The sequence below is a fragment of the Brassica napus genome, chromosome C3 (genome assembly GCF_020379485.1).
Source record: "Brassica napus cultivar Da-Ae chromosome C3, Da-Ae, whole genome shotgun sequence".
NCBI lineage: Eukaryota > Viridiplantae > Streptophyta > Magnoliopsida > Brassicales > Brassicaceae > Brassica > Brassica napus.
The window spans coordinates 18738757-18758727 of record NC_063446.1 but is presented as its reverse complement, the minus strand read 5'-3'; the positions used below and the strand labels follow the sequence as shown (position 1 = coordinate 18758727).

General features: G+C 35.7%; 2 protein-coding genes across 4 annotated transcripts; both read right to left on the bottom strand.

Annotated features, from left to right (window-relative positions):
* Window positions 1-637: 637 nt before the first annotated feature.
* On the bottom strand, window positions 638-4400 carry LOC106412873. Of its 2 annotated transcripts, XM_048750919.1 has the most exons (4): window positions 3204-4400; window positions 3048-3125; window positions 2427-2963; window positions 1901-2339 (listed from the first exon to the last, which is right to left on the bottom strand). In XM_048750919.1, the coding sequence occupies exons 1-4, from the start codon at window positions 3651-3653 to the stop codon at window positions 2259-2261; spliced, it is 1146 nt and encodes a 381-aa protein (XP_048606876.1). In that variant the 5' UTR covers window positions 3654-4400; the 3' UTR covers window positions 1901-2258. The 2 variants fall into 2 exon arrangements, with proteins under 2 accessions (XP_048606875.1, XP_048606876.1); XM_048750918.1 differs by having other exon boundaries at window positions 638-2339; window positions 2427-3125.
* Window positions 4401-12666: 8266 nt separating this feature from the next.
* LOC125583631 lies at window positions 12667-16693 on the bottom strand. 2 transcript variants are annotated; one of them, XM_048750917.1, is made up of 4 exons: window positions 14002-16693; window positions 13846-13923; window positions 13225-13761; window positions 12667-13137 (listed from the first exon to the last, which is right to left on the bottom strand). In XM_048750917.1, exons 1-4 carry the CDS (start codon window positions 14449-14451, stop codon window positions 13057-13059), a joined length of 1146 nt encoding a protein of 381 aa, XP_048606874.1. In that variant the 5' UTR covers window positions 14452-16693; the 3' UTR covers window positions 12667-13056. The 2 variants fall into 2 exon arrangements, with proteins under 2 accessions (XP_048606874.1, XP_048606873.1); XM_048750916.1 differs by having other exon boundaries at window positions 13225-13923.
* Between the last annotated feature and the right edge of the window lie 3278 nt (window positions 16694-19971).

Here is a 19971-nt window from a genome sequence, read left to right as displayed (position 1 = left end):
GAAATCCCTTATAATATTCCCGAACCAAAAGAGCGAAAAAAAAAAAAAATTATCGAGAGAAACCGAGAAGAAGGCCACATGAAACTTTGGAATGATTATTTTAGCGAGACTCCGACATACCCGCACAATATATTCCAAAGACGGTTTAGGATGAACAAGAGTTTGTTCTTGGCTATTGTCGATCGTCTCTCCCAAGAATTTGAGTTTTTTCAACTCAAAGAGGATGCATCCGGAAGGTCTACCCTATCTCCCCTCCAAAAATGTACCGCTGCAATTCGACAATTAGCGTATGGTGGTGCCGCTGATGCCATTGACGAATATGTTTGGATGGCTGAAACCACAGCTAGAAAATGTTTGCACCATTTCACTGCGGGGATAATCCACTTATTTGGCGATGAATATCTAAGACATCCAACACCAGAGGATCTTGAAAGACTACCAGCTGTGGGAGAACAACGTGGATTTCCGGGAATGATTGGAAGCATCGACTGTATGCATTGGGAGTGGAAGAATTGTCCAGCCGCTTGGAAAGGAATGTATTCACGTGGAACCGACAAACCCACAATCGTGTTGGAGGCGGTAGCTGGACAGGACCTCTGGATATGGCATGCGCTTTTTGGAGCTCCGGGTACTCTGAATGATCTTAATATTCTTGATCGATCACCTGTTTTTGATGAAATAATTAACGGAAACGCTCCGGAAGTCCATTTCCATGTCAACGGAAGGGAGTACAATTTGGCTTACTATCTTGCCGATGGTATTTACCCGAAATGGGCTACTTTTATTCAATCAATCCGACTCCCACAAGGCCAAAACATTGTTTATTTGCTAAAAGACAAGAATTCGTGCGAAAAGATGTTGAGCGTGCCTTCGGAGTCCTGCAAGCTAGATTTGCGGTTGTTAGAAATCCTTCTAATTTATGGGATAGAAACAAATTAGGAAATATTATGAGAGCATGCATCATACTCCATAATATGATTGTCGAGAATGAACGAGATTCCTACCTCCGCACATCAGAATTTCAACAAGGAGAAGATGACGATCCCAGTTTTGTAGTCAGACGGACTACAAATATCCGTACTACATTGGGACGTCGAGCAGATGTTCGGGATACAGCAGGCTATCTACAATTAAAAGAAGATTTGATCGAAGATATTTGGGCTAAATACGGACATTTACCAAATTTACCAAATGATATGTAATTTTTATGTTTGTATGAAATTAATAAAATGTGTGTTTGTTTTTTATTAATAAAATGGGATGTAAAATGTTTGTAATATAATGTTTGTAATTTTCTATTAAAGTAATAATTTAGTTTTTTCTTATATGTGTTATTAAATTTAAAATGGAATTTTGTCTAAAAAAAATTAAAAGTTAAGGACCCAGAAAAAGTCCCACCAATAATCATCATTTTAACAAAAAGTCCTTAACAAATTCCTAATCTACAAATAATAATTAAATACTCTAAGGACTTATCAATTGGGACAAAAAGTCTTTAACAGAGTGGGGTTTTTAGCGGAATATAAGAACCCGTCTCTTAACTTTTAACTAAAAAAGTTAAGAACCAGCTCTTAAAACTCTTATTTAGGAACCGGTTCTTAGCTTTTTTAGTTAAAAATTAAGAAACGGGTTCTTATATTCCGCTAAGAATCCCACCCTAAGGCCATCTTTATCCCACAAACCCACTAAAGGGTTTCTTAAAAAAAAATTCTTTTTTTCACTTTTTGTCTGAAAAAAAATTAATTAAAAAACGCACCAATCTCGGGCCGCCATGTGTCGGTAGAGCCCGCGAACAGTGAAAATGTTTCTTATTTGGTGTACATAAGGCACCGCTTTTTTCTAAACAGTGCCCCCCCCCATAAGAGACGCTCTGTTTAGAGCTATAATGATGCTCTAAGAACCTCCAATAATCATGCTCTAAAAAACCAATTAAAATAGAAAAAATAACTAAAACCAAAAAAAAAAAAACTGCAAAAGACGAAATACTTATTTTTAAGACAGAAACCGAAAACCTTTAAATTTTGCATTCATACCGCCAACAAGTTTTCTTTTTCCCCAGTCATCATCATTGTCATCAAACATTAGAAACCTAAGGAAGCTTTGAAAACAAAACCAGTCTCTATCTTCAGACCAAAAGATGTACAAATACTCAATTTTGTTGCTTTTCTGAAGAAGTAGAACAACACTCATAGTGCAACTGAAGCTCCCCACCACCAAAATAAGGAAAGAGAAATGAGAAAACTATCTTCAAAATCGGATCACGAGCTGAGAGTTGCGTCCTCAGTTGCCTCTTTAATGATAGGCAGCTTTTTCATCAGTGATGGCTTCAACTTCTTGTGCTGTATGTAAAGTCAAATGAGTGTTAGAAAAAAACAATGAGAGAGAATCAAAGCAACCGGAGTAGGAGTGTTGTTATGTTCATATACCTGTTCATAGAAAGCTCTGATCTCCTCGTCTGTAAGGGCTTCTACCTCAGTATTGTTTTCGTCCCACCCAAGGGATTTAAGGAACTCAGCCTCTTCTTCATCTGGAAGGTCTGCCGGTTCAAAACCACCATCTCTTTCTGCAGCATGCACACTTGAAGGGTTACTAGCTACAAGCTCCTTAGAGATGTCTGATTTTTCCTCGACAGAAGGGAAGATGCAAGAGCTAGTTGAGATGTTTGTAGATGTCTTCTTCTTCAAAGCACTGTAAAACGCATTCCTGCTCTGCGTTTGAGCCACAGAAGTAATGAATGGCGCAGATGGAGCAGCGATCATCTGGAAACCAGCTGCCACGCTGTTGGTTATACGACTTGGACCTCCAGATTCTTTGCCCGCAGGGTTGAGAATTACCAGCTTACTATCAGGCTTACCATAATTAGAATGAATATTGCCTAGCAGCATCGAGGAATGCTTGTGGGTATTTCTAAAAGAAGCAAGACCAACTGCACCACTTCGAACCATTGGTTTGGTCATGGAAACCTGATAAATAAAACCAAAATATATACAGTATAGCCCAAGGAAAGAGAGGAGGAAAATAATAATAGCTCCGGAAAAAAAGCTTACTGAGCCCTTTGGTGCAGAAGGCACAACCGGTATTAGCTTAAGAGCTTGGTCCTCAAGTCTTTTTATCATTGAATATCCCTAATAAAAATAACATCTTAGACAAACAGTAAAAAGGCAAGAGTACTATAAAGCAACACAAATATAAAAAAAATATACCTGAGGAAATGCACCAGTTCTAGGAGGCTGCAGCAATGCTTCAGCCATGTTACGAGTCTGTCCCGTTAAGGTATTCGAAGTAATATCAGAGTCAGAACCACTTTTCTTAATATCATTGGGAACCTCCGCCGGAGCCGATGCCCAACCTTCCCCAGCAGTAATGCCTGAGTCACCAACAGACAAGCTCTGAACAGCAAGACTTAGATCAGAAGATGAGATTTTTACAGCGTCTGGGTCTCCTTCATTCCCCTCTTCGGTTTTAAGCCTAGGAAAATCCCTGGAACTCGTTGCATTTGTAAACCCTTGAGCTAAGTAGTCGTCATGTTTCCTTGTTGTCATTGAATTTGATCGTCTTGACTGCTCTTGATTCCTTCCATTTAAGAAGGTACCGAAAGGGAAACGAGAATCACGGTCCCATGGGTCTATGTAGCTCGGCCTATCTCTCTCCATTCTCCGATCTTTACCTCTCCTTTGAACATTGAAATTCCTATATGCATTTTTGGTAGACCCATTACTAAACCTCCTCCGTGCATCGGTGGAAGAAGACCGATCGATTAAAGGAGACCGAACTGAATCAACATCGGTTTCTGCCCTAGGGTTCCTACTCTTGTTATTATCTAAATCAAAATGAAAACGGAAATGATATGAAGTTACGATGCTATTCAAACAATGGTTTTAAAAGGAATATAGAGGCATATAAAACTGGAGCATACCTGAGCGAGCAGAAGATGACTGAATATGACTTTTATTCCCAACACCAGAACCATTCCCTGAACTTCTCAACCATTCAGGTACCAAAGAGGGTTCACGTTTCTCCATCAGTAAAGCTATATTGTATCAAGCAAAGGAACCAATATACAATTCTCTGCCCTCTTTCACTCTCTTACTATACACCACAAGGGCAGGGAAGAAATCACAATCTAAATTAAAAAAAAAAATCGATTTGTCCCAAACCTACACGAAATCAGTTATGAGAAACCCTCTCTCCCACAGATAGTTTCAAAGATACTTGAAGATCATCATCGCTGTCAATAAACCCACAAAGAAGGAACACACGAACAAACAAATGCCTCTCTACCTCTCTTCCCCAAAGGAGAACTACTCCATTTTTGTTTTTATATTATATTTTGTAATACTAATTAAGGTTTTCTGGTTTTATTTAAGAAATTGTTTTGAGAAACTGTTGAAATGGTTCTTCCTGGTCCAATGAATTTATAGTAATATAAAAATTCAATACCATAAATGTACTTCCCTGTTTATGCACAGCCAATTAATGCATACTTTGACAAGTAAAATATCATTAAATAATTATGGTTTTACTATTACAATTTAATTATATCTTTGAACAAATTTTAATAAATTTATTACCATACTTTCGTACATTCATCATATCTATCATTTATATAAACTGTTTCTATAATTTTTGAGGAAAAAATAATATGTATTGACGAATGAAAAATCTTTAACTGAAAAAACTGTTTGGCACTATTCTTTTACTATCATAATTTAGTTACTGTATCTACAAATACATTTTGATAAAGATACTATAATCAGAAATTTTTCTGGTAACAGAAAATAACACTATCATAATTTCATTTATATTGTGTATACTTGCAAAAAAAGGATTTGACATATATTTAACAGATATAATCCCTGTTCGGGAACGCGTTATGCGCTACTCGGACGGTCGGGTTGGGCCTAGCGTCTAAAGAAAAAATCGGAGATTAATCGGAAATTATGCGGGGCGGAATTTTAGATTGTTTACTATGTTATAAAACATGTTAATCTTTAATTGTGTATAACATTAATACATTTTAATGTTTAAAATTGTATAAAACACACAAATAGAGTATATAAACTTAATAGAGTGTAATTTTTATCAAAATTATGAATATAAATGATATTTATAAAATTTTAGATCAAATAAATAAATAAAAATATTATTAAAAAATAAAATAAAAAAAAATAGATTAGGCGGCCGCCTAGCGGCTAGGCGGTCATTTAGGCGGTCTAGGCGGAGAAAATCGGATATCCGATTTTTTAAACCGATTTGGCATAAATCGGGACGGAAGAGTGACGCGTAGCGCACAGGCGGCCGCCTAGGCGGCTTGGGCGGCTAGACGGCCGATTTTTTAGAACAGTGGATATAATATATAAGAAAATGTTAAAAAAAAATAATATATAAGAAAATTTTTTATGCATTTTGTTTTGTCAACAACACACACGTATATATTGAACCAAAAGTTGTAGCACAAAATTCATGTCTTTCTGTTCTCTGCGAGTGGAGTGAAAATACTTCTCTTTAATTTCATTGAGTTCATACGAATGTATCGAGAGCAATGATTACGTTTCAGGTGAAAACATCAATTCACCTGTTCGAAACTTTCCATTACATACACTTATGGTTACTGTCAAACAGTGCATTGTCCCTAGAAGTTATTTTAATTTTGCATGCAAAAAAAAAACTTCAGTTTAGACATCTAACTTTTTTGAGTGATGCCTTCTTAAAATAATGCCACCCCAAACTCAAATTCACAACTGTATGACTTTAATCCGGTATTGATAAACCGGAAATGAATTATGAGTCTCATGTGTTATATGATTATTTTGTGTTGATTCCCCTTTTGCCTTTGATTTCCGATCTCAAAGCCTGTAAGAGCATGAACAGGAGCGAACTTGCAATTCCCGATTTCCTATGTTTTTTTTTATTATTTTAATTTTTTTTTTTCGTTTGACTTTAAAAAAATATATATATATATAAACGAACCTATCGCGGGCCGCCACGTGTCGTGGGGCCCGCGGAACAGTAACGAGACGGTATCACTCCAGCGAACCTGTACGAGCCGGGTTCATTAAAATCCGATTATTTTAATATTTTTTCTTCTCGAAAAACGTGTGAACTTTTTTCTTGAAACTCCAATGCGGATGGTCTAAGGGTCTCTATCTAGACTCAAATAAATATTAAGGTTTTATGTTTATTTTTATATTCTGACTCAAATAACTATTCAATTATTCAATCAATAGGTGGTGTAACGAGTCAGATGAGAATAGAACTATCAACAAAAAACTTCTATGAATAATTTGTGCAGTCTTAACTCATGAATTAGCAATATGGTTTTGCGCTTGGGGACTGTAGACACTCTTGAAATCTTTAAGTCTTTTATTTAGAATAGATAACTCTTTCAATTTCATTGAAATTTTTTGGACATACTTTAGTTCTTGTATCACTGAGATTAGATCCTTGCAATTTGTTCTGAAATGTTGGCAAGATAAGTATCATCGCTCAGGCAAGCGCTTCCAGTTCCATATGTAGAGATGAGAGCGCCTCTTTTGATTCCTTAATTCCAGAAGTTGCTCATGTTCTGAAAAATCTTTCCACACACATCCACATCCACTGGATTGTGCCTTAGAAGTTCATGGACCATCAACTTTCCACACACATCCACATCCACATCCATTTTCATTACGCCATGCGATCTTACCAAAATCATCAATCATGAACCATAATCCATTTTTTGTTAAGGCAAAACATGTAAGACGTTCCCAAACTTAATATTTGTGTTCTAAGACATGATCCACACAAGCAGATGTCATATAGCCTTTTATTCCATTACTGATTGTCTCACCATCAATTATTCTATTATTCAAAAACACAATATTAATCTGAAAATCATACATAAAAACAAAGCTAAATCTTCGGTTTGTCCAAGTGGCTATACATTAAACAAACAATCAAATTCGAGATCAGCTTGAATGTTTTGCAACACATGCTTCTATTTTCATTTATAAAAGGAATACTATTTATTGATGATGCTCCTGGTGTATTCCCAATAAACGTTAAAGTGTGAGGTTATTTCCAGTCCTTCGATATATCCATAAAACACATTTGCGTCCCGATTGTATCAGCAAACTAAGTTAAACGTTTACGATTTGAGATTATTGATTTGGAGAAAAATCGAGAAATAATAAATCGAGAATAACGAAAAGGGAGCAGATAAGATATTATTCTGAATCTGCGTATGAGCGTTTACAACATGTAAAAGCCTCGGCCGCAAGAGCTGTCGGCGAATTCCTCGTTCTAACTGCCTAGGACAGGATACCTAATTGAGTCGCAGCTCGATAAAAAAAAGAAAAATTGCCAAAGTTTCTCTAAGTGCTAAGTTTCATGTGTCAAAAGTTCTCCTTTCCGCCTCTCATCATGGCTTCTCTTATATACTCCTCCTAGGTCGGTTGTCCTTTCCTTTTCTGCCCCGGTTGAGTTTATACTTTTGCGGAAATATTTTATTTTTCTCGATCTTCATGATTATCCTTCAAAACTTGACATTTATCTTTTTTTCGTGAATATTCGATAAACCTTCAAAGTAACTTTGGGAACATTCTCGTCTAAAATCGTAAGTGGGCTTTTCCCGCGTTTTAGACCTTTTCGGGCCGTTTTTTTGACTGAAGTGTTTTTACGATTTCTTTCAGAGAAATCAATTTCCCTATGACGTCGGTTTTACGAAATAGTAGGAACCAATTGTATAGTCGAGACAACTATGGTTTTAAGTTAACCGTTATCGTTTTATACGATTGATTTGAATTCATATGAGAAAATAAGTCTTTGTTAATTTTATCGTAAAGTTTCAACGGTAACTCCGATCGAGATGAAACAAGAGACAGTTTGATCAATACTTGAAGGAGAGAGCTCCAGAGAGTGAAACGAGAGTGCATGGTGTGGGATTGATCCAGGTCACCTGATGGTGAGTCGGATGAAGATGATCGAACTCGCCTGATGGCGAGTTAGACATGGTCGATCCAACTTGCTGATGGCGAGTTGGACGAGGTCGGTCCAACTCACCCGCTGGAGAGTTGGACGAGGTTGATCCAAATCGCCATCGTGCGAGTTGGATGAGGTCAATTCAACATGCCTGATGTCGGGTTGGACGAAGCTGGTTTGGTTGTTTCGTCGCTCGAGAATCGTTTGCTCGAGAGATTGAATAATCTTTTCCGAGAACTTGTCGCATAATACTTTTTACAAAGTTTTAGTTTTCCTGCATTTTTTTCCTTTCTAGAGAAGAAAGGTTTATCGGGAACTTTCCGACATTGATTTCGTCGTAACTGATTTTGACCCCAACATTGAACTTTAGAATATTGGATTTTTTTTTTTGCCAGTCTCCATTCCCTATAGCTCGTACAAGGCAGCATCTCACTTTTAATTGTCCCCTTTTTCCAACCCAAGACATCAAATTTCAAAAGCATGGAAATTTCAACATTCCACAACATCTGCTTAAAAAGTAAGAACAAATTATCAAAGGAACCGTCTTTCCTTCCATTTTCATTATGCAATGTGATCTTACTAAAAATCACCAATCATGAACCATAATCCATTTCTTGTTATGGAAAAACACGTAAGATGTTCCCAAATTTAATATTTGTGTTCTAAGATATGATCCACACAAGCAAATGTCATATAGACCTTTATTTCATTATTGACTGCCTCACCATCAATTATTTTATTATTCAAAAACACAACATTAATCTGAAAACCATACATAAAAAACAAAGCTAAGTCTTCGGGTTTTTTTTTCAAGCTGCTCAACGATAAACAAACAATCAAATCAGAGATCAGCTTGAATGTTTTGCAACACATGCTTTTTATTTTTTGTTTCTGAAAAGAATACTATCTACGGACGATGCTTCTGGTGTATTTGCTTTAAACGTTAAACCGTGAGATTATTTCCATTCCTTATATACATCCATAATAAAATACATTTTCATCCCGATCGCATCAGCAAACTAAGTTACACATTTATGGTTCGAGACTATATATTGAGTTGGAGAAAAATAGAGAAATAACTAAAACTAATAAAGAAACCGGGCAAAAGATTAAATTCTTATTTTTAAGAATGAAAGCAAAAGATTTTAAAATTTTCATTCATACCACCAACATGCATTGCTGCCCCTATTGATTTTAGGTTTTTTGCCTGGGCAAGACAGTATGTCCCACCAGAAGGAAGCGGTTCTCTTATGCCGCTTGTCGGGCGACCTCTGTAGGCAAGGGAATCGACGCATCATTGAAATCCAAATCAATATCTTGTAATGCTCTCCATTTTTTTATCAGCTATGTTGATGATAATCGAGTATAATTTCTAAAGAAAATACATAATATGTGGTAAGAAATAAAGAAGAAAGTAACTAACGATTATCCAGTGAATTTGATTTTATACTCTTTATATCGCAAATCTTTGTGAAAAACTGTTCCATCACGAAGGGACATGGATTCTTTCATGGAGATAACTGACATAATGGAGAGAAACCGTGAAGAAACTCCCTTTTTATGAAGATGTAAGATGTCCGTCCTGAAGTAATCGCTGACGTAGTTGCTGAAGCAGACGTCGTGTTGAGTGGTGAAGACCATGTGGAGTCAAGGTGCTGAGCTGGAGTCGTGTAGACTTGGAGAGCAAAAGAGTATCTTGGAGATAAGGAAAGAGGAATAAACTTGAGGAGCAAGTTCATGACTTAAATAAAGAGGAATAAGTGCATTCCAAGAAAAGGAAAGTTGCACTTATTGTTATGGAAGATGTCCATACATGTTGCCTTGGAGACTAGGGTTTCAGGAACGTGAAGAATAACTATAAGAAAGCTATGGGTTCGTCTGTATAGAGATAGAGACACAAAGGCTGATCTTATAGAGAAAGATAAGCTCTTGGAAGTATTATGGGTCGTGTTGAATTAGTGGCTGAGGTATTTGACGGAAGAGAGACACAAACGGGTAGCTTAGGAATCTTTCAGTAGCAGTTGTTAGGGTATAACAGACTGTGTAAAGCTAATTAAACAGATCTTATAATAGAGTGTACAAGACGATTTCTAATAAAACTTAAGTGTTGCTCGTAGTTGTTTTGTCTCCTTGATTTATCTTCTACAGTACTTTTGTGATTCCATCTTGCACTTACATTTTATTTTCTAAACATCATCAAACACCAAGATTGTGGTGAGAAACTGCAAGAAGAGTAATCATTTATGAGTTTGCCATTTCTACGCACAATGGCCAACGTCTTTTTGTTATTTTTTTTTAAAAACAACATTATATTATAGTTTAAATTGTATAAGGTGAATACAAAGGTAGCAACCAAATTGGTGGAACCGAGAAAAACAAGTGATCAACATCAGACTCACGAAACTGTTTTGACAGAGCATCCGCTGCGGCATTCCTTTCGCGATTGATAGCCTCAAGAGAACAATTTGGTAGAAATATATTATTTTTGTTTATTTATGTGGGAAAGGAGCAAAATAGAAAAAAAATATTCTTTTTAGTGTCATTATTACGTACATTCCTTCAAATATATTGATTGAGAAAAAGGTCACTATTACGGTGAAGTAGGCATGCGCGTTGGCACGGGCGTTCGGGTAACCGTTGGCATTCGGATCGGGTATTTTGGGTTTTCAGATTTTGGGTTTACGCTTCTAGGTCTCATACTAAAATTTTATTAGTACGGGTCGGGTTCGGATAATAACACTTCGGATTCGGTTCAAAATTGCATAGCATCATAAAACCCATAAAGTAATCATATATCGTACGGATTCGGGTTATATCAGTTCGGTTCGGATATAACCAAAGTAAAAAACAAATTTTTTGAAGTAAAACATAAAGAAAAACATCTAAATTAAATAAAAATTAATCTATCACATATAAAATTGATAAAATAACAATAAAATGTTAAATCAAGCATGAAAACAAACATCATTTGAAAAAAATATGTATTGCCTTATAGAGAGTAGACTTTTTATTTCAATGAGAAAATTATAAAATACTTATTTATAACTAATTGTGTACTTAAAGCATTTATTAGAATTTTAATATTTATTATTATATATAATATTACCACAAATATTGAATTTAATAATTGGAATACTTATATATATTTCAAAATATTTATATTGACTATTAATTTCGGATTTTTCGGGTTACCCGTTTGGGTTCGGTTAATAACACTTCGGGTTCTTATATTTTTTGTACCACCCTACAAGATCCGTTCGGATATTTTTACGTTCCGGGTCGGATAACGGATCGGGTTTTTCGGTTCGAATTCGGTTCGGATTTCAGGTTTCGGATTTTATGCCCATGCCTACGGTGAAGGCCACATCTTTAATAGCTTAAAAAAATATATTACAAAAGCAATAAATTATGGTCAAAACCGGTCTTAGAAAAAATCTAGAAAAGCTGATTTTAGAAATTAGGTAGAAAATTTTTAATATGGTCTTTTTCTAAAAAAAAAAGGTTCTTAATAGAGTTTTTGATTAGTAAACATTTGAAAAGTTATTATGTTATTTAATATCCAATCAACTATTATTATTTATATTATATTAAATATGTTATATATAATATCTATATATTTTTATTTTATCAATATTTTTATTATTTATCTGGTTTTTTAAGAAGAGAAAATTAAAATTAAAAAATTCAATTAATTTTTTATTAAAGAAAAAATATAATTATTATTAGTGATATGTATATTTTTAATTAATTAATGTTATCACAATAATCTACTTCTAAAAATTAAAATGATCATGATACACATAAAATTGACTTTTCCAATACCAAAAAAAAGGCCAAGGGAATAACATAACCCGGAGCATGATTAACCCAGAGTTCTTAGAATGGGGTTCTCAGTGGAAGTTAAGAAACTATTTCTTAACTTTTAACTAAAAAAGCTAAGAACCGGTTCTTAAATAAGGACTTTAAGAACTGGTTCTTAGCTTTTTTAATTAAAAGTCAAGAAACAGTTTCTTAAATTCCGCTAAATTAAAAACTCCACTCTAAGAACTCGGGTTAATCATGGTCTAGACCATGATTAACCCGGGTTCTTAGAGTGGGGTTCTTAACTTCGGTTAAGAACCGTTTCTTAGCTTTTAACTAAGAAAAGCTAAGAACCGGCTCTTAAATAAGAGATATAAGAGCCTCTTAACCGAAAAATGTAAAAAAAAAACAAAAAAAAAAAAGTGTCAAATCATGAGTTAATAACCCCAAATCAAAAACCCGGGTTAATCATGCTCTAAAGTACATTTGCATCCCGTTCGCATTAGAGCATGATTATTGGAGGGTTCTTAGAGTGGGGTTCTTAGCGGAATATAAGAACTCGTCTCTTAACTTTTAACTAAAAAAGTTAAGAACCGGCTCTTAAAACTCTTATTTAAGAACCGGTTCTTAGCTTTTTTAGCTAAAAGTTAAGAGACGGGTTCTTATATTCCGCTAAGAACCCCACTCTAAGGTCATCTTTATCCCACAAACCCACTAATGGGTTTCTTAAAATTTTCTTTTTTTTCACTTTTTGTCTGAAAAAAAAATTAATTAAAAAATGCACCAATCGCGGGCCGCCACGTGTCGGTTGGGGCCGTGAACAGTGCAAAAGGCATACAACAACTCTCTTATTTGGTGCACCGTTTTTTTCTAAACCGTGCCCCCCCCCCCCCCCCCCCCAAAGAAACGCTCTGTTTAGAGCGATAATGATGCTTTAAGAACCTCCAATAATCATGCTATAAGAAACCAATTAAAATAGAGAAAATAACTAAAACCAAAAAAAAAACTGCAAAAGTGGAAATACTTATTTTTAAGACAGAAACCGAAAGCCTTTAAATTTTGCATTCATACCACCAACAAGTTTTCTTTTTCCCCAGTCATCATCATTGTCATCAAACATCAGAAACCTAAGGAAGCTTTCAAAACAAAACCACTCTCTATCTTCAGACCAAAAGATGTACAAATACTCAATTTTGCTGCTTTTCTGAAGAAGTAGAACAACACTCATAGTGCAACTGAAGCTCCCCACCACCAAAATAAGGAAAGAGAAATGAGAAAACTATCTTCAAAATCGGATCACGAGCTGAGAGTTGCGTCCTCAGTTGCCTCTTTAATGATAGGCAGCTTTTTCATCAGTGATGGCTTCAACTTCTTGTGCTGTATGTAAAGTCAAATGAGTGTTAGAAAAAAACAATGAGAGAGAATCAAAGCAACCGGAGTAGGAGTGTTGTTATGTTCATATACCTGTTCATAGAAAGCTCTGATCTCCTCGTCTGTAAGGGCTTCTACCTCAGTATTGTTTTCGTCCCACCCAAGGGATTTAAGGAACTCAGCCTCTTCTTCATCTGGAAGGTCTGCCGGTTCAAAACCACCATCTCTTTCTGCAGCATGCACACTTGAAGGGTTACTAGCTACAAGCTCCTTAGAGATGTCTGATTTTTCCTCGACAGAAGGGAAGATGCAAGAGCTAGTTGAGATGTTTGTAGATGTCTTCTTCTTCAAAGCACTGTAAAACGCATTCCTGCTCTGCGTTTGAGCCACAGAAGTAATGAATGGCGCAGATGGAGCAGCGATCATCTGGAAACCAGCTGCCACGCTGTTGGTTATACGACTTGGACCTCCAGATTCTTTGCCCGCAGGGTTGAGAATTACCAGCTTACTATCAGGCTTACCATAATTAGAATGAATATTGCCTAGCAGCATCGAGGAATGCTTGTGGGTATTTCTAAAAGAAGCAAGACCAACTGCACCACTTCGAACCATTGGTTTGGTCATGGAAACCTGATAAATAAAACCAAAATATATACAGTATAGCCCAAGGAAAGAGAGGAGGAAAATAATAATAGCTCCGGAAAAAAAGCTTACTGAGCCCTTTGGTGCAGAAGGCACAACCGGTATTAGCTTAAGAGCTTGGTCCTCAAGTCTTTTTATCATTGAATATCCCTAATAAAAATAACATCTTAGACAAACAGTAAAAAGGCAAGAGTACTATAAAGCAACACAAATATAAAAAAAATATACCTGAGGAAATGCACCAGTTCTAGGAGGCTGCAGCAATGCTTCAGCCATGTTACGAGTCTGTCCCGTTAAGGTATTCGAAGTAATATCAGAGTCAGAACCACTTTTCTTAATATCATTGGGAACCTCCGCCGGAGCCGATGCCCAACCTTCCCCAGCAGTAATGCCTGAGTCACCAACAGACAAGCTCTGAACAGCAAGACTTAGATCAGAAGATGAGATTTTTACAGCGTCTGGGTCTCCTTCATTCCCCTCTTCGGTTTTAAGCCTAGGAAAATCCCTGGAACTCGTTGCATTTGTAAACCCTTGAGCTAAGTAGTCGTCATGTTTCCTTGTTGTCATTGAATTTGATCGTCTTGACTGCTCTTGATTCCTTCCATTTAAGAAGGTACCGAAAGGGAAACGAGAATCACGGTCCCATGGGTCTATGTAGCTCGGCCTATCTCTCTCCATTCTCCGATCTTTACCTCTCCTTTGAACATTGAAATTCCTATATGCATTTTTGGTAGACCCATTACTAAACCTCCTCCGTGCATCGGTGGAAGAAGACCGATCGATTAAAGGAGACCGAACTGAATCAACATCGGTTTCTGCCCTAGGGTTCCTACTCTTGTTATTATCTAAATCAAAATGAAAACGGAAATGATATGAAGTTACGATGCTATTCAAACAATGGTTTTAAAAGGAATATAGAGGCATATAAAACTGGAGCATACCTGAGCGAGCAGAAGATGACTGAATATGACTTTTATTCCCAACACCAGAACCATTCCCTGAACTTCTCAACCATTCAGGTACCAAAGAGGGTTCACGTTTCTCCATCAGTAAAGCTATATTGTATCAAGCAAAGGAACCAATATACAATTCTCTGCCCTCTTTCACTCTCTTACTATACACCACAAGGGCAGGGAAGAAATCACAATCTAAATTAAAAAAAAAAATTGATTTGTCCCAAACCTACACGAAATCAGTTATGAGAAACCCTCTCTCCCACAGATAGTTTCAAAGATACTTGAAGATCATCATCGCTGTCAATAAACCCACAAAGAAGGAACACACGAACAAACAAATGCCTCTCTACCTCTCTTCCCCAAAGGAGAACTACTCCATTTTTGTTTTTATATTATATTTTGTAATACTAATTAAGGTTTTCTGGTTTTATTTAAGAAATTGTTTTGAGAAACTGTTGAAATGGTTCTTCCTGGTCCAATGAATTTATAGTAATATAAAAATTCAATACCATAAATGTACAACCAATTAATGCATACTTTGACAAGTAAAATATCATTAAATAATTATGGTTTTACTATTACAGTTTAATTAATATATCTATGAACAGATTTTAACATATATACTACCTTACTTTCGTACACTCATCATATCTATCATTTATATAAACTGTTTCTATAATTTTTGAGGAAAAAATAATATGTATGACGAATGAAAAATCTTTAACTGAAAAAACTGTTTTGCATATTCTTTTACTATCATAATTTAGTTACTGTATCTACAAATACATTTTGATAAAGATACTATAATCAGAAATTTTTCTGGTAACAGAAAATAACACTATCACAATTTCATTTATATTGTGTATACTTGCAAAAAAAAGGATTTGACATATATTTTTAACAGATACTAATATATAAGAAAATGTTATAAGAAAATAATATATAAGAAAATATTTTATGCATTTTGTTTTGTCAACAACACAGACGTATATATTGAACCAAAAGTTGTAGCACAATATTCATGTCTTTCTGTTCTCTGCTAGTGGAGTGAAAATACTTCTCTTTAATTTCATTGAGTTCATACGAATGTATCGAGAGCAATGATTACCTTTCAGGTGAAAACATCATCTTCACCTGTTCGAAACTTTCCATTACATAAGCTACCACTTATGGTTACTGTCAAACAGTGCATTGTCCCTAGAAGTTATTTTAATTTTGCATGCAAAAAGAAAACTTCATTTTAGACATCTAACTTTTTTGAGTGATGCCTTCTTAAAATAATGCCACCCCAAACTCAAATTCACAACTGTATGACTTTAATCCGTTATTAATAAACCGGAAATGAATTATGGGTCTCATGTGTTATATGATTATTTTGTGTTGATTCCCCATTTGCCTTTGATTCCCGATCTCAAAGACTGTAAGGGTCTCTATCTAGACTCAAATAAATATTAATGTTTTATATTTATTTTTATATTATGATATTGAAAAACTATTCAATTACTCAATCAATAGGTGGTATAAGAAATCAGATAAGAATAGAACAATCAACAAAAAAATTCTATGAAAAGTTTGTGCAGTCTTAACTCAAGAATTAACAATCTGGTTTTGCGCTTGGGGATGATAGGTACTCTTGAAATCTTGAAGTCTTTTATTTAGAATAGATAATTCTTTCAATTTCATTGAAAAATTTTGGTCATACTTTGATTCTTGTATCACTAAGATTAGATCCTTTCAATTTGTTCTGAAATGTTGGCAAGATAAGTAATGAAGCAGACTTTTCATACCCCAAGTAAGCGCTTCCAGCTTCATATGTAGAGATGAGAGCGCCTCTTTTGATTCCTTAATTCCAGAAGTTGCTCATGTCCTGAAAAATCTTTTCACACACATCCACATCCACTGAATTGTGCCTCAGAAGTTCATGGACCATCAACTTAACATATGCTTTGCAAACTTAAGGGTTGGGATATCATTGGATGATGTTGTAGTTGCATCTCCTAAAATTCTTTAGCGTTCACTTCAAACCGAACTTGACATTCACCCTCTGCATGCCTTAGTAGCTCTAGAGAATCTCTTGTGATTCCCCTAAATAAATTTTCATTGGAGATTTTCAGAGATACTAGATTATCCCAGTATAAGGATCGCTATCCCAACCGTGCGGTCGGACTGGATCTGGGCGGTTCAGTTATGATTTGATGGTTGGAGATTGTCCTTGGGATGGATCTAAGTATGGCCGATTGTTATATGATGAGTTTGATAGAGGTTTTTGAGTTAGGTAATAGAACAAAACCATACATTGTTAGAATCGATTGTTAGGATATCGGATTGTGATTAATGTGATGGTTTACGGTTTCAGGATCTGCGGTTACTCGTAGTACGACCAAGAAGCCATGAAGACTCAGTCAGCGCAAAGTTGTGTGGTGTATAGGTAGATCGAATTAGGAATGAACTTATGATAACCTATAGTGCAACTTAAACCTATGTATTGAATTTCATTTTATATTAATACAAGATTGATTTACCTTATTGTTTATACATACTGGTCGATTGTCTTATGAACCTCATATGATTGAAAATGACATAGTAAATATTGAACCTAAAATGAATCAAGAGTCGGATTGAGTTGGTGTAAGGCCGCGGGTCTTAGTTGGGTTCAGGATCCCAAGATCGGGTCTTACATGTCATCTCACTATTGATTGTCTCCTTTTTCCCACCCAAGACATCAAATTTCAAAAACATGGAAATTTCAAATTCCACAACATCTGCTTAAAAAGTATGAAAAAATTATCAAAGGAACTGTCTTTCCTTCCATTTTCATTATGCCATGCGATCTTACTAAAATCATCAATCATGAAGCATGATCCATTTTTTGTTAAGGCAAAACTTGTAAAATGTTCCCAAACTTAATATTTGCGTTCTAAGACATGATCCACACAAGCAAATGTCATATAGCCTTTTATTCCATTAGTGACTTCCTCACCATCAATTATTCTATTATTCAAAAACACAATATTAATCTGAAAATCAAACATAAAAACAAAGCTAAATCTTCGGTTTGTCCAAGTGGCTATACATTAAACAAACAATCAAATTCGAGATCAGCCAGAATGTTTTGCAACACATGCTTCTATTTTCATTTATAAAAGGAATACTATTTATTGACGATGCTCCTGGTGTATTCCCTATAAACGTTAAAGTGTGAGGTTATTTCCAGTCCTTCGATATATCCATAAAACACATTTGCGTCTCGATTGTATCAGCAAACTAAGTTAAACGTTTACGATTTGAGACTATTGATTTGGAGAAAAATCGAGAAATAATAAATCAAGAATAACGAAAAGAGAGCAAAGAAGATATTATTATGAATCTGCGTATGAGCGTTTACAACATGTAAAAGCCTCGGCCGCAAGAGCTGTCGATGAGTTCCTAGTTCTAACTTCCTAAGGCAGGATACCTAATTGAGTCGCAGCTCGATAACAAAAACGAAAAATTGCCAAAGTTGCTCTAAGTGCTAAATTTCATGTGTCAAAAGTTCTCTTTTCCGCCTCTCATCTGGCTTCTCTTATATACTCATCCAAGGTCGGTTTTCCTTTCCTTTTCTGCCCCGGTTGAGTTTATACTTTTGCGGAAATATTTCATTTTTCTCGATCTTCATGATTATCTTTCAAAACTTGAAATTTATCTTCTTTCGTGAATATTCGATAAACCTTCAAAGTAACTTTGGGCACATTCTCGTCTAAAATCGTAAGTGGGCTTTTGCCGCGTTTTAGACCTTTTCGGCCCTTTTTTTTACTGAAGCGTTTTTACGATTTCTTTCAGAGAAATCAACTTCCGTATGACGTCGGTTTTACGAAATAGTGGGAACCAATCGTATAGTCGAGACAACTATGGTGTTAAGTTAACCGCTATCGTTTTATATGATTTATTTGAATTCATATGAGAAAATAAGTCTTTGTTAATTTTATATTAAAGTTTCAACGGTAACTCCGATCGAGATGAAACAAGAGACAGTTTGATCAAGACTCGAAGGAGAGAGTTCCGGAGAGTGAAACGAGAGTACATGGGGTGGGATTGGTCCAGGTCGCCTGATGGCGAGTCGGATGAAGCTGATCCAACTCGCCTGATGGCGAGTTAGACATGGTCGATCCAACTCGCCTGATGGCGAGTTGGACGAGGTCGGTCCAACTCACCCGCTGGAGAGTTGGACGAGGTCGATCCAAATCGCCATCGTGCGAGTTGGATGGGGTCCATTCAACACGCCTGATGGCGAGTTGGACGAAGCTGGTTCGGTTGTTTCGTCGCTCGAGAATCGTTTGCTCGAGAGATTGAATAATCTTTTCCGAGAACTTGTCGCGTAATACTTTTTACGAAGTTTTAGTTTTCCTGCATTTTTTTCCTTTCGAGAGAAGAAAGGTTTCTCGAGAACTTTGCGACATTGATTTCGTCGTAACCGATTTTGACCCCAACATTGAACTTTAGAATATGGGATTTTTTTTTTGCCAATCTTCATTCCCTATAGCTTGTACAAGGCAGTATCTCACTGTTAATTGTCCCCTTTTTCCAACCCAAGAAATCAAATTTCAAAAGCATGGAAATTTCAGCATTCCACAACATCTGCTTAAAAAGTAAGAACAAATTATCAAAGGAACCGTCTTTCCTTCCATTTTCATTATGCCATGTGATCTTACTAAAATCACCAATCATGAACCATAATCTATTTCTTGTTAAGGAAAAACACGTAAGATGTTCCCAAACTTAATATTTACGTTCTAAGATATGATCCACACAAGAAAATGTCGTATAGACCTTTATTCCATTACTGACTGCCTCACCATCAATTATTTTATTATTCAAAAACACAACATTAATCTGAAAACCATACATAAAAAACAAAGCTATATCTTCGGGTTTTTTTCAAGCTGCTCAACGGTGAACAAACAATCAAATCAGAGATCAGCTTGAATGTTTTGCAACACATGCTTTTTATTTTTTGTTTCTGAAAGGAATACTATCTACAGACGATGCTTCTGGTGTATTTCCTTTAAAAGTTAAACCAAGAGGTTATTTCCATTCCTTCTATACATCCATAACAAAATACTTTTGCATCCCGATCGCATCAGCAAACTAAGTTACACGTTTACGGTTCGAGAATATTGAGTTGGAGAAAAATAGAGAAATAACTAAAACTAATAAAGAAAATGGGCAAAAGATTAAATTCTTATTTTTAAGAAAGAAGCCAAAA